General features: G+C 48.4%; 1 protein-coding gene across 2 annotated transcripts in view; it reads right to left on the bottom strand.

Annotated features, from left to right (window-relative positions):
• LOC306785224 (mitogen-activated protein kinase kinase kinase kinase 3-like) overlaps positions 1-12,320 on the bottom strand; it is a 52,722-nt gene that overhangs the window by 30,752 nt on the left and 9,650 nt on the right. For both annotated transcript variants that reach the window (XR_013772396.1, XM_079279512.1), the window contains exons 2-7: positions 10,145-10,202; positions 4,572-4,662; positions 4,385-4,449; positions 1,485-1,540; positions 1,265-1,312; positions 1,102-1,144 (exon numbers count right to left, since the gene is read on the bottom strand). Coding sequence is in view for 1 of the 2 variants with exons in the window: in XM_079279512.1 (XP_079135638.1) it covers positions 1,102-1,144; positions 1,265-1,312; positions 1,485-1,540; positions 4,385-4,449; positions 4,572-4,662; positions 10,145-10,202 (361 nt within the window). In the remaining variant the exon portion in view is untranslated. The remainder of the gene's footprint in view (positions 1-1,101; positions 1,145-1,264; positions 1,313-1,484; positions 1,541-4,384; positions 4,450-4,571; positions 4,663-10,144; positions 10,203-12,320) is intronic.

The raw sequence follows: 12,320 nt of genomic DNA, 5'->3' as shown, positions 1-12,320 counted from the left end.
TAGTTGACGGCTTATGGAAGAGGAGGATAAGGTTTGTACTATAAGTATTAGCGTTTTCCGAAGGCAGTAGCTCCATGGTAACATCCGCTAGCACGTTGTCGGGTCTGTAATGTGTCTTTTTCCGTCGAAATGCTGCAAGATACGACTTGCAGCGGTTATGGCGACTTTGGACAGTGTGTGTGTGGGCTCCTTTTGTGGAGAAACCATAAGAAATGAAAGAAAATCGATGATTTCTTTGCAAAGATGAGGATTTTGGGCATGCTGGGATACCAAACACGGACGTATTTGCGCAAACAAGCCGTAGGAACGGAAGGGGAGGGGATCGAGGATGCCGGTGTTGAACAGGCAAAACCCTTGTTAAATAAATGAGATGATAGAATGTGATGATTACAAAGACATTTATTATCATGTGTATGTAAACCTGCATACACAACAAGAAGCCCAACAGGCTTTCCCACGAGCGTTGGATGTTTCGTCGCTTGGTGTCGCTTTATTTTTGAAGGCTTCAGAGCTTCGTTTGATAGCATTAGCTCACATTCCACACACTGAGCCCTCGGCTCTGCCTCGTTGCCTCCGTTCACAAAGCCGTACTTAAGAAAGTCAGGGTTGTACTTGCACACACATTTAGACTTTTGGGGGGTATGGCACCACTGTCGTCTTCATTTTTTCTTTTGAATAACTTATCCATAACTTTCGCTACAGGCTAGCGGCTAGCTGAGTGTCTTCTTCTGCTTATTGCAGCTTGTTAAACAACTGACTGACGCATTACCGCCACCAGGTGGTGGGAAGCTATGTTGTAACTGAGCGTCTCATGGATAACAGTGATATCTCTGGTGTCTTCAATTGATAACCTATGCGGTCCCGCGGCCCTCGCGGCCCACAGGTGCAAAACTGAAAGTTTTTCGCGGCCCTCTAGGTGGCGCTCGCGGCCCAATCATGGGCCGCGGCCCTATGGTTAAGAATCACTGTACTAGAGGACAGGTCAACACTATGTAACCACGACTCATCTTTTCATCACAAGCCCCGCCCATTACCTTCCAGGGGTCAGTGGGCGGGGTCTGTTCATGACATTACTAACCCTGACAGGTGAGTGACACTTACCTAGTTTTATGTATCCGTTATCAGTCAGCAGGATGTTCGCCCCCTGCAGAAGAAACACAAACGGTTAGCTCGCTGCTGTAGCTACGCTAAATATAAACACTTCAATTCATGACACAGCTCGAAAAGATACAGTTCAATGGTTTATTATTATTATTAAGCTCACCTTAATGTCTCTGTGCATTTTTCCTTTGCTGTGCAGGTAGAAGAGTCCCTGTAGAACACACTCACTGTATTACTATCTGATTGGACAGAACCTAGAGGGTCTAAGAATCTGATTGGACAGAACCTGGAGGGTCTAGGGTTCTGATTGGATCGAACCTGGAGGGGTCTAAGATTCTGATTGGACAGAACCTGGAGGGTCTAAGAATCTGATTGGATGTTACCTGCAGTGTTTCCCGTAGAACGTACGCGATCTGGGACTCGGCCAGTGGACCAGTTACTGAAAGACAAAACCACAGAACCAAACGTTGTTTATTCATCACACCAGCATGCAGCTATTGCTATTGCTACAGACAGTCTCTGGTCCGGCCTGCTACAGACAGTCTCTGGTCCGGCCTGCTACCGACAGACTCTGGTCCAGCCTGCTACCGACAGTTTCTGGTCCGGCCTGCTACAGACAGTTTCTGGTCCGGCCTGCTACCAACAGTTTCTGGTCCGGTCTGCTATTGCTACCAACAGTTTCTGGTCCGGCCTGCTATTGCTACCAACAGTCTCTGGTCTGGCCTGCTACCGACAGTCTCTGGTCCGGCCTGCTACCGACAGTCTCTGGTCCGGCCTGCTACCGACAGTCTCTGGTCCGGCCTGCTACCGACAGTCTCTGGTCCGGCCTGCTACCGACAGTTTCTGGTCCGGCCTGCTACCAACAGTTTCTGGTCCGGTCTGCTATTGCTACCAACAGTTTCTGGTCCGGTCTGCTATTGCTACCAACAGTTTCTGGTCCGGCCTGCTATTGCTACCAACAGTCTCTGGTCTGGCCTGCTACCGACAGTCTCTGGTCCGGCCTGCTACCGACAGTCTCTGGTCCGGCCTGCTACCGACAGTCTCTGGTCCGGCCTGCTACCGACAGTCTCTGGTCCGGCCTGCTACCGACAGTTTCTGGTCCGGCCTGCTACAGACAGTTTCTGGTCCGGCCTGCTACCGACAGTTTCTGGTCCGGCCTGCTACAGACAGTTTCTGGTCCGGCCTGCTACCAACAGTTTCTGGTCCGGTCTGCTATTGCTACCAACAGTCTCTGGTCTGGCCTGCTACCGACAGTCTCTGGTCCGGCCTGCTACCGACAGTCTCTGGTCCGGCCTGCTACCGACAGTCTCTGGTCCGGCCTGCAACCGACAGACTCTGGTCCGGCCTGCTACCGACAGTTTCTGGTCCGGCCTGCTACAGACAGACTCTGGTCCGGCCTGCTACAGACAGACTCTGGTCCGGCCTGCTACAGACAGTTTCTGGTCCGGCCTGCTACCAACAGTTTCTGGTCCGGTCTGCTATTGCTACCAACAGTCTCTGGTCTGGCCTGCTACCGACAGTCTCTGGTCCGGCCTGCTACCGACAGTCTCTGGTCCGGCCTGCTACCGACAGTCTCTGGTCCGGCCTGCAACCGACAGACTCTGGTCCGGCCTGCTACCGACAGTTTCTGGTCCGGCCTGCTACAGACAGACTCTGGTCCGGCCTGCTACAGACAGACTCTGGTCCGGCCTGCTACAGACAGTCTCTGGTCCGGCCTGCTACAGACAGACTCTGGTCCGGCCTGCTACCGACAGTCTCTGGTCCGGCCTGCTACCGACAGTTTCTGGTCCGGCCTGCTACCAACAGTTTCTGGTCCGGTCTGCTATTGCTACCAACAGTTTCTGGTCCGGCCTGCTATTGCTACCAACAGTCTCTGGTCCGGCCTGCTACCGACAGTCTCTGGTCCGGCCTGCTACCGACAGTCTCTGGTGCGGCCTGCTAACGACAGTTTCTGGTCCGGCCTGCAACCGACAGTTTCTGGTCAGGCCTGCTAACGACAGTTTCTGGTCCGGCCTGCTACCGACAGTTTCTGGTCCGGCCTGCTACCGACAGTCTCTGGTCCGGCCTGCTACCGACAGTCTCTGGTCCGGCCTGCTATTGCTACCGACAGTTTCTGGTCCGGCCTGCTACCGACAGTTTCTGGTCCGGCCTGCTATTGCTACCGACAGTCTCTGGTCCGGCCTGCTACCGACAGTCTCTGGTCCGGCCTGCTATTGCTACCGACAGTTTCTGGTCCGGCCTGCTACCGACAGTTTCTGGTCCGGCCTGCTATTGCTACCGACAGTCTCTGGTCCGGCATGCTACCGACAGTCTCTGGTCCGGCCTGCTATTGCTACCGACAGTCTCTGGTCTGGCCTGCTATTGCTACCAACAGTTTCTGGTCCGGCCTCGCTGCTAGCATTTAGCCTGCAGCCTGCTAGCCAACCTTGACACGCAGGCCTCCAGCTGGCTGACCCTAGTGCAAATAGCTTCGTATCTGCTCCGGCCCGGAACTGGGCTGGCAATATCTCCGAGGTATCCAAAGGGTCGTGGTTCATAGACCCCCCACCGCAGGGTGGATGGGTCTATGAAGCAATGATGACTTCATCTGCGGGTGAAAACACACCTGCAGGCAGGAGGTGGAGCTACAACACGGTCTGACAAAGGTTCAGATGTGTGTGTGTGAGGCTTCCTTTCTGTCTGGAGTTTCAATCTGTTTAAATCGTTATCTGTCTGCAGGGAGCCTGTCTGTGGTCGTCGTCCTCCTCCTCTCTCTGCAGGGGGGCCCAGCGTAGTCTCAGACCAGCGGGGGCAGTGCGGTGGTGGTTGGTGGCTCTGGTGGTTTAATGGTTTAATGAAACCGAGCGGCCGGCATCTCACCGCTGGGGGCCTCATTAAGGCTCCCTGACGAAGCCTCCGGCTCGTCCTTAATGAGCGAGGGGATGTGGACGTTGTCATGGCAACAGGGCAGCTGACGGGTGTGTGTGTGCGTTAAGAGATTTAAAGATGGACACCCTCACATCGAAAACGCTCTCATTACCGTGCCGAGTTCAGAGGTTTGTGGCCTTCAAAAAGCTGCAGGAAAGTTAAACTTCTGTTATTCTGACAAACTGGAGCTAAAAAACCGATCGAGTTCTTTAAAACGATCTTCAAAGTGTTTCACATCCGACTGACTGAAGGGATCAGAAACTTGAGGAAACACATGTGATCAGAAACCACAGGAAACACATCATGTGATCAGAAACCAGCAGAGGAAATCAAAAATCAAAACATCAAAACACGTACATGGTATTAAAACACTTACTGTGGTAGAGGTCCTGCAGTGATCCTCCTCCACAGAACTCCATAGAGATCCACAGCTTCTCCCTGCTACACACACACACAGATACACAGAAAAACACACACACACAGACACACGCACACTTAGATCAATGAACAAACTTTTCCCTACGTGTTTGTGTCAGACTGTGTGTCGTCATTGTAACGGTTACCGGAGGTAGCTGCCGTAGTACGCCACGATGTTGGAGTGCTTACAGTCCTTCATCATCAGGATCTCCTGTTGGACCACCGCAAAGTCCTCACCTACACACACACACACACACGAATAAGAAGCACACACACAGTTGTAACATATTCGCCTACGACACGACACAGTCGCCTACGATGCGACACAGTCGTCAACGATGCGACACAGTCGCCTACGATGCGACAGTCGTCAACGATGCGACAGTCGTCAACGATGCGACAGTCGTCAACGATGCGACACAGTCGTCAACGATGCGACAGTTGTCAACGATGCGACACAGTCGCCTACGATGCGACACAGTCGTCAACGATGCGACACAGTCGTCAACGATGCGACACAGTCGTCAATGATGCGACAGTCTTCTACGATGCGACACAGTCTTCTACGATGCGACACAGTCTTCTACGATGCGACAGTCTTCTACGATGCGACAGTCTTCTACGATGCGACACAGTCGCCAACGATGCGACACAGTCGCCTACGATGCGACACAGTCGCCTACGATGCGACACAGTCGCCTACGATGCGACAGTCGCCTACGATGCGACACAGTCGCCTACCATGCGACACAGTCGCCTACCATGCGACACAGTCGCCTACGATGGGACACAGTCGCCTACGATGCGACACAGTCGCCTACGATGCGACACAGTCGCCTACGATGCGACACAGTCGTCTACGATGCGACACAGTCGCCTACGATGCGACACAGTCGCCTACGATGCGACACAGTCGTCAACGATGCGACAGTCGTCTACGATGCGACACAGTCGCCTACGATGCGACACAGTCGCCTACGATGCGACACAGTCGTCAACGATGCGACAGTCGTCAACGATGCGACAGTCGCCTACAATGAGACAGTCGCCTACAATGAGACAGTCTTCTACGATGTGACAGTCTTCTACGATGCGACACAGTAATCAACGATGCGACAGTCGTCAACGATGCGACACAGTAGTCAACGATGCTACAGTCGTCAACGATGCGAAAGTCGTCAACGATGCGACAGTCGTCAACGATGCGACACAGTCACCTACGATGTGACAGTCGTCAATGATGCAACAGTCGCCTACGATGCGACACAGTCTTCTACGATGCGACACAGTCGTCAACGATGCGACACAGTCGTCAACAATGACACAGTCGCCTACGATGCGACACAGTCGTCAACGATGCGACACAGTCGTCAATGATGCGACAGTCTTCTACGATGCGACACAGTCTTCTACGATGCGACACAGTCGTCAACGATGCGACAGTCGTCAACGATGCAACAGTCGCCAACGATGCGACACAGTCGTCAACGATGCGACAGTCTTCTACGATGCGACAGTCTTCTACGATGCGACAGTCTTCTACGATGCGACACAGTCTTCTACGATGCGACAGTCGTCAACGATGCGAAACAGTCTTCTACGATGCGACAGTCGTCAACGATGCGACAGTCTTCTACGATGCGACACAGTCGTCAACGATGCGACACAGTCGTCAACGATGCGACACAGTCGCCTACGATGGGACACAGTCGCCTACGATGCGACACAGTCGTCTACGATGGGACACAGTCGTCAACGATGCGACAGTCACCTACGATGCGACACAGTCGCCTACGATGCGACACAGTCGCCTACGATATGAACTCTTTCCACATGTTGAATCTTGAATTAATCACTTCAAGGACCAGTGTGCAGGATTTAGTTTTTCCCAGCGTGTTGGAGAACTACGGTGGACTTTAGGGAACATAACGTGAAAGATTCTCTTTGGTTTGTCTGCTCTGGGCTCCCGTAGAAACATGTAGATATAAAAGACTCATTCTTAGATGTCGAAAACACAACAATTCGTATTTTCAGGTGATTAAACACAAATTAACACATTGTTATGAATATCAGGTTTTGTTCGACTACAATCTGTTATATGACGAATTCTGTCGATACGCTGATTCATTGATTAGTCAGCAGCCAATCACTACGGGATAATCATTCATGTCGGTTTGTGTTCCAGCTCGTCATTTTAGTTCATCGCGGGCATTTTTTAATTCATCGCGAAAATAATACATCAATAATGAAAACAACGGTTAGGACAGCTGTGGTTACTGAGTGAATCTGGACGTTCAGCTGGTAAACTCATCATCATCATCACCGGCTCAGTATGCAGATAGAGTCTAGGTGTTTCTATTATTTTGTCCATGGATGAAGGTGTTCACAGAAACGCTCAGAGAGAGAACAAAGAGTCTTTGTTGCTGCCGGAGGCTTCGGGCCTCATTAAAGCCTCCAGCTGATCAGAATAAATATGGAGAATTTATGTAACTTCTCATTAAAAAAAAAAGAAGCTCTGCTGTGAGCTCATGTCAGAGGAAGAGGTCTCACTTTCGTCCCTCATTACATGTTGATGTTTTCATCCATAAACATCCATCCATACTAAGACCACCAAGCTCATCCAAACTAACTGTGTGGACTCTGTGATCGGATGTTTCAGTGGAGCCGATCACACCGACTGCAATTGTTAACTCTGCAGTGATTTTCTTATTTGATGATTATACTGTAGTTTGCTCAGAGTGACTCATTCATTCTGATCGACTTCAACTGATTCTATTTATATATTCCTGCAGGACGGAGATGGCTGCTTAGTCAGCAGAGCACAGACAACAGCACCGATCAATACTCTCACCTCGAGTCCACCTGAAAACAAATAACTTCTGCCAGTGACCAGCCTCACCTCCAGTCCACCTTAAAAGAAGCTGAACCACTCGTCCGCCTTAAAACGCGGCACTGGAAACCCAAGATTACTAATCATAATGTCCTGATCTGCTTCCTGCTCTCCTGAGGATGAACCACTGATCAGTATTCACTGTATAGGAGGATCTACCACACACACACACACACACATGATGCAGTGACATGATGTTCAGACATGATCCAGTGACATGATGTTCAGACATGATGCAGTGACATGTTCAGACATGATGCAGTGACACGATGCAGTGGCATGATGTTCAGACATGATGCAGTGACATGATGTTCAGACATGATGCAGTGACATGATGTTCAGACATGATGCAGTGACATGTTCAGACATGATGCAGTGACACGATGCAGTGACATGATGTTCAGACATGATGCAGTGACATGATGTTCAGACATGATGCAGTGACATGTTCAGACATGATGCAGTGACACGATGCAGTGACATGATGTTCAGACATGATGCAGTGACATGATGTTCAGACATGATGCAGTGACATGTTCAGACATGATGCAGTGACACGATGCAGTGACATGATGTTCAGACATGATGCAGTGACATGTTCAGACATGATGCAGTGACACGATGCAGTGACATGATGTTCAGACATGATGCAGTGACATGATGCAGTGGCATGATGTTCAGACATGATCCAGTGACATGATGTTCAGACATGATGCAGTGACATGTTCAGACATGATGCAGTGACACGATGCAGTGACATGATGCAGTGACATGATGTTCAGACATGATGTTCAGACATGATGCAGTGACATGTTCAGACATGATGCAGTGACACGATGCAGTGACATGATGCAGTGACATGATGTTCAGACATGATGTTCAGACATGATGCAGTGACATGATGCAGTGACATGTTCAGACATGATGCAGTGACACGATGCAGTGATATGATGCAGTGACATGTTCAGACATGATGCAGTGCCATGATATTCAGACATGATGCAGTGACATGATGTTCAGACATGATGCAGTGACATGATGTTCAGACATGATGCAGTGACATGATGTTCAGACATGATGCAGTGACATGATGTTCAGACATGATGCAGTGATATGATGCAGTGACATGATGTTCAGACATGATGCAGTGACATGTTCAGACATGATGCAGTGCCATGATGTTCAGACATGATGCAGTGACATGATGCAGTGCCATGATGTTCAGACATGATGCAGTGACACGATGCAGTGACATGATGTTGAGACATGATGCAGTGACATGTTGCAGTGACATGATGCAGTGACATGATGCAGTGACATGATGCAGTGACATGATGCAGTGACATGATGCAGTGACATGATGCAGTGACATGATGTTCAGACATGATGCAGTGACATGATACAGTGGCATGATGTTGAGACATGATGCAGTGACATGTTGCAGTGATATGATGCAGTGACATGATGTTGAGACATGATGTTCAGACATGATGCAGTGACACGATGCAGTGACATGATGTTCAGACATGATGCAGTGACACGATGCAGTGACATGATGTTCAGACATGATGCAGTGACACGATGCAGTGACATGATGTTCAGACATGATGCAGTGACACGATGCAGTGGCATGATGTTGAGACATGATGCAGTGACACGATGCAGTGGCATGATGTTGAGACATGATGCAGTGACATGATGTTCAGACATGATGCAGTGGCATGATGTTGAGACATGATGCAGTGACATGTTCAGACATGATGCAGTGACACGATGCAGTGACATGATGTTGAGACATGATGCAGTGACATGTTGCAGTGATATGATGCAGTGACATGATGTTCAGACATGATGCAGTGACATGATGTTCAGACATGATGCAGTGACATCATGCAGTGGCATGATGTTGAGACATGATGCAGTGACATGTTGCAGTGATATGATGCAGTGACATGATGTTCAGACATGTTGCAGTGATAGGATGCAGTGACATGATGTTGAGACATGATGTTGAGACATGATGTTGAGACATGATGTTCAGACATGATGCAGTGACATGATGCAGTGACATGATGCAGTGACATGATGTTCAGACATGATGCAGTGACATGATACAGTGGCATGATGTTGAGACATGATGCAGTGACATGTTGCAGTGATATGATGCAGTGACATGATGTTGAGACATGATGTTCAGACATGATGCAGTGACACGATGCAGTGACATGATGTTCAGACATGATGCAGTGACACGATGCAGTGACATGATGTTCAGACATGATGCAGTGACACGATGCAGTGACATGATGTTCAGACATGATGCAGTGACACGATGCAGTGGCATGATGTTGAGACATGATGCAGTGACACGATGCAGTGGCATGATGTTGAGACATGATGCAGTGACATGATGTTCAGACATGATGCAGTGGCATGATGTTGAGACATGATGCAGTGACATGTTCAGACATGATGCAGTGACACGATGCAGTGACATGATGTTGAGACATGATGCAGTGACATGTTGCAGTGATATGATGCAGTGACATGATGTTCAGACATGATGCAGTGACATGATGTTCAGACATGATGCAGTGACATCATGCAGTGGCATGATGTTGAGACATGATGCAGTGACATGTTGCAGTGATATGATGCAGTGACATGATGTTCAGACATGTTGCAGTGATAGGATGCAGTGACATGATGTTGAGACATGATGTTGAGACATGATGTTGAGACATGATGTTCAGACATGATGCAGTGACATGATGCAGTGACATGATGCAGTGACATGTTGCTGCAGCAGGTTGCTGGTTTGATTCCTACCAGGCTCCAGTTTGATAACTTTGATGGCAGCCAGTTCTCCAGTTCTGACTCTTCTTGCCTGAGAGAAAGACAGAAATGATTTCGTCAGCATCAGTTTATTATTTGTTCTCATCGAAATTTTTCAGTCAGGCTGCAACCTCAGCCACACACACACACACACACGCACACGCACACACACACAATGAACAGGCAGCATCGACCAATAAAAGCGTCCTCTGGGCTCACACACCATTAGAGTAGCATGCGTGTGTGTGTTGGTTCAACACAGTTCACTCCTTGTCAAAACGAATCAATAAGATGATTATCAATGCAATCTAATCACAGATGATTAATAAAGACAAATCATGAAGACCTTTATTGTGAAAACGTTGCAGGATGTGCTGAGTTTCACATTTATGTTGAAATGTGACATTTTAGATCATTAAATCATAGTTTTAGTCTGATCTTCTTCTTGTGGACCAGAAGAGGAATATGTGTCTGCAAGGATCTGAAGGATCCTCTGACCTCTACATCCTGCAGCCTCAGCTCTCCAACACTGACTGAGTGTTAATTAAAACACAGCTCATGATAATCCCCCCCCGGTCGGGACGAAGATCAATACCTTGTGACGGGGGGGGGGGGGGGGGGGGCAGTCTGATGCTATAAATGCTAATGACGAGTCAGAGCAGAGGATCGTGGGAAACGGCCCCCCAGGTATTGATCAGTGAAGGTGAGGGTGTAGAATCTCTGATGAGTCGACAGCTGTTGCTGCCCGGGGTCCTCTGAGCAGGGCAGCGACCCGGTTGGTCCACAATTTGATTGACAACTTTCAAACCGGAATCAAATGCTACGAGCTAAATGCTAACAATCAGTACAATGTTCACATGAAATCTCGAGCTCTTTCTGCAGATGAATACAATATAATAACTACAAAATTCCGCAAGAAATATTGACAGTGTGGCTTCTACTGCCCGAAGACGTCGCAATATATACTCACGCCGATGTTACCGGTAGTATCGTTGAGGTTCGATTGAGATATCGCTTCTCTCTTTTCTGCATTTTAGATTCATGCTCTTAATAATAATAATAATAATAATCCTTTATTTTATATAGCGCTTTTCTAGGTACCCAAAGACGCTTTACAAGGATCCATGCACACCATTCGCCCAGTCATACCGGTGATGGTAAGCTACGTCTGTAGCCACAGCTGCCCTGGGGCAGACTGACGGAAGCGTGGCAACTAATTTGTGCACAACGGCCCCTCCGACCAACACCAAGCATTCACTCGCATTCACACCAAGCATTCACCATTCATTCTTTCTTGGATTGAATCTTGCATTCGTGATGGACAGTCCACAAATGTCTCCCGTCATCTCTGTACTGGACATGTACATCTTTGTTTGAGATATATACCTCTGAAAATTACATTCTGTATTTGTGATGGAAAGACTTGAACTTAACATGAAGCTCAGAATGATTAAGATACAGTTACTCCAAGGGGCTTTTATTTTGAAAGGGTGGGACTGGGTGGGTGAGAGAGGGGGAGAGGAGACAGAATCATCATGTTTGACACACACGGACAGACAGACAGACAGACAGACAGACAGACAGCATGCGTGTAGTAACTGGTTGCCATGGTGAGGACGCACCTGGTGTTAGAGGCAGACTGATTAAGAAACGTTACAGTAATCAGTGATGTTGAGCAAAACCCCTTTTAACAAATTAGCAGGAGTCTGAGTGCCAAAATATGGATACTGTGAGAAAGATAAGACTCTGGCAAACATGTTGATGTGTTTTTATGTTTTGTGGTGTTAATAATGTGAGCTGCAGAGCAACAGACACAACTGGTCCCGTCTGCTTTCTTTGAGAAATGAGTGGTGAGATTTAACATGGAGTCTAATGGAGCAGCTGGTTGGAGTTCATGTCGCTCTGCGGCTCTTTGAGCCAAATGTGTAAGTCTGTTGGATTCCACAGACACTTTACTGCGACCAGCACAACATTTACAAGCGTTTGGGACATAAATGGTGAATAAAGAGTAAAAATTGTGGGAGCTGGAGCAATTTGTTTGGAAAAATCACAGAAGATTTTCCTGCTCCGCTCCACTCTGACAGTTATGCTCTCACTCAGAATCAGAATCAGAATCAACAAGAAATATATATATATATATATAGAACGGATGTAGGTATAAACATTTAGC

This window comes from Melanostigma gelatinosum (assembly GCF_949748355.1).
Source record: "Melanostigma gelatinosum genome assembly, chromosome: 11".
In the NCBI taxonomy this organism is placed as follows: Eukaryota; Metazoa; Chordata; class Actinopteri; order Perciformes; family Zoarcidae; genus Melanostigma; species Melanostigma gelatinosum.
Note: the sequence above shows the minus strand (reverse complement) of the source record. Positions and strands in the feature narration are given on the sequence as shown.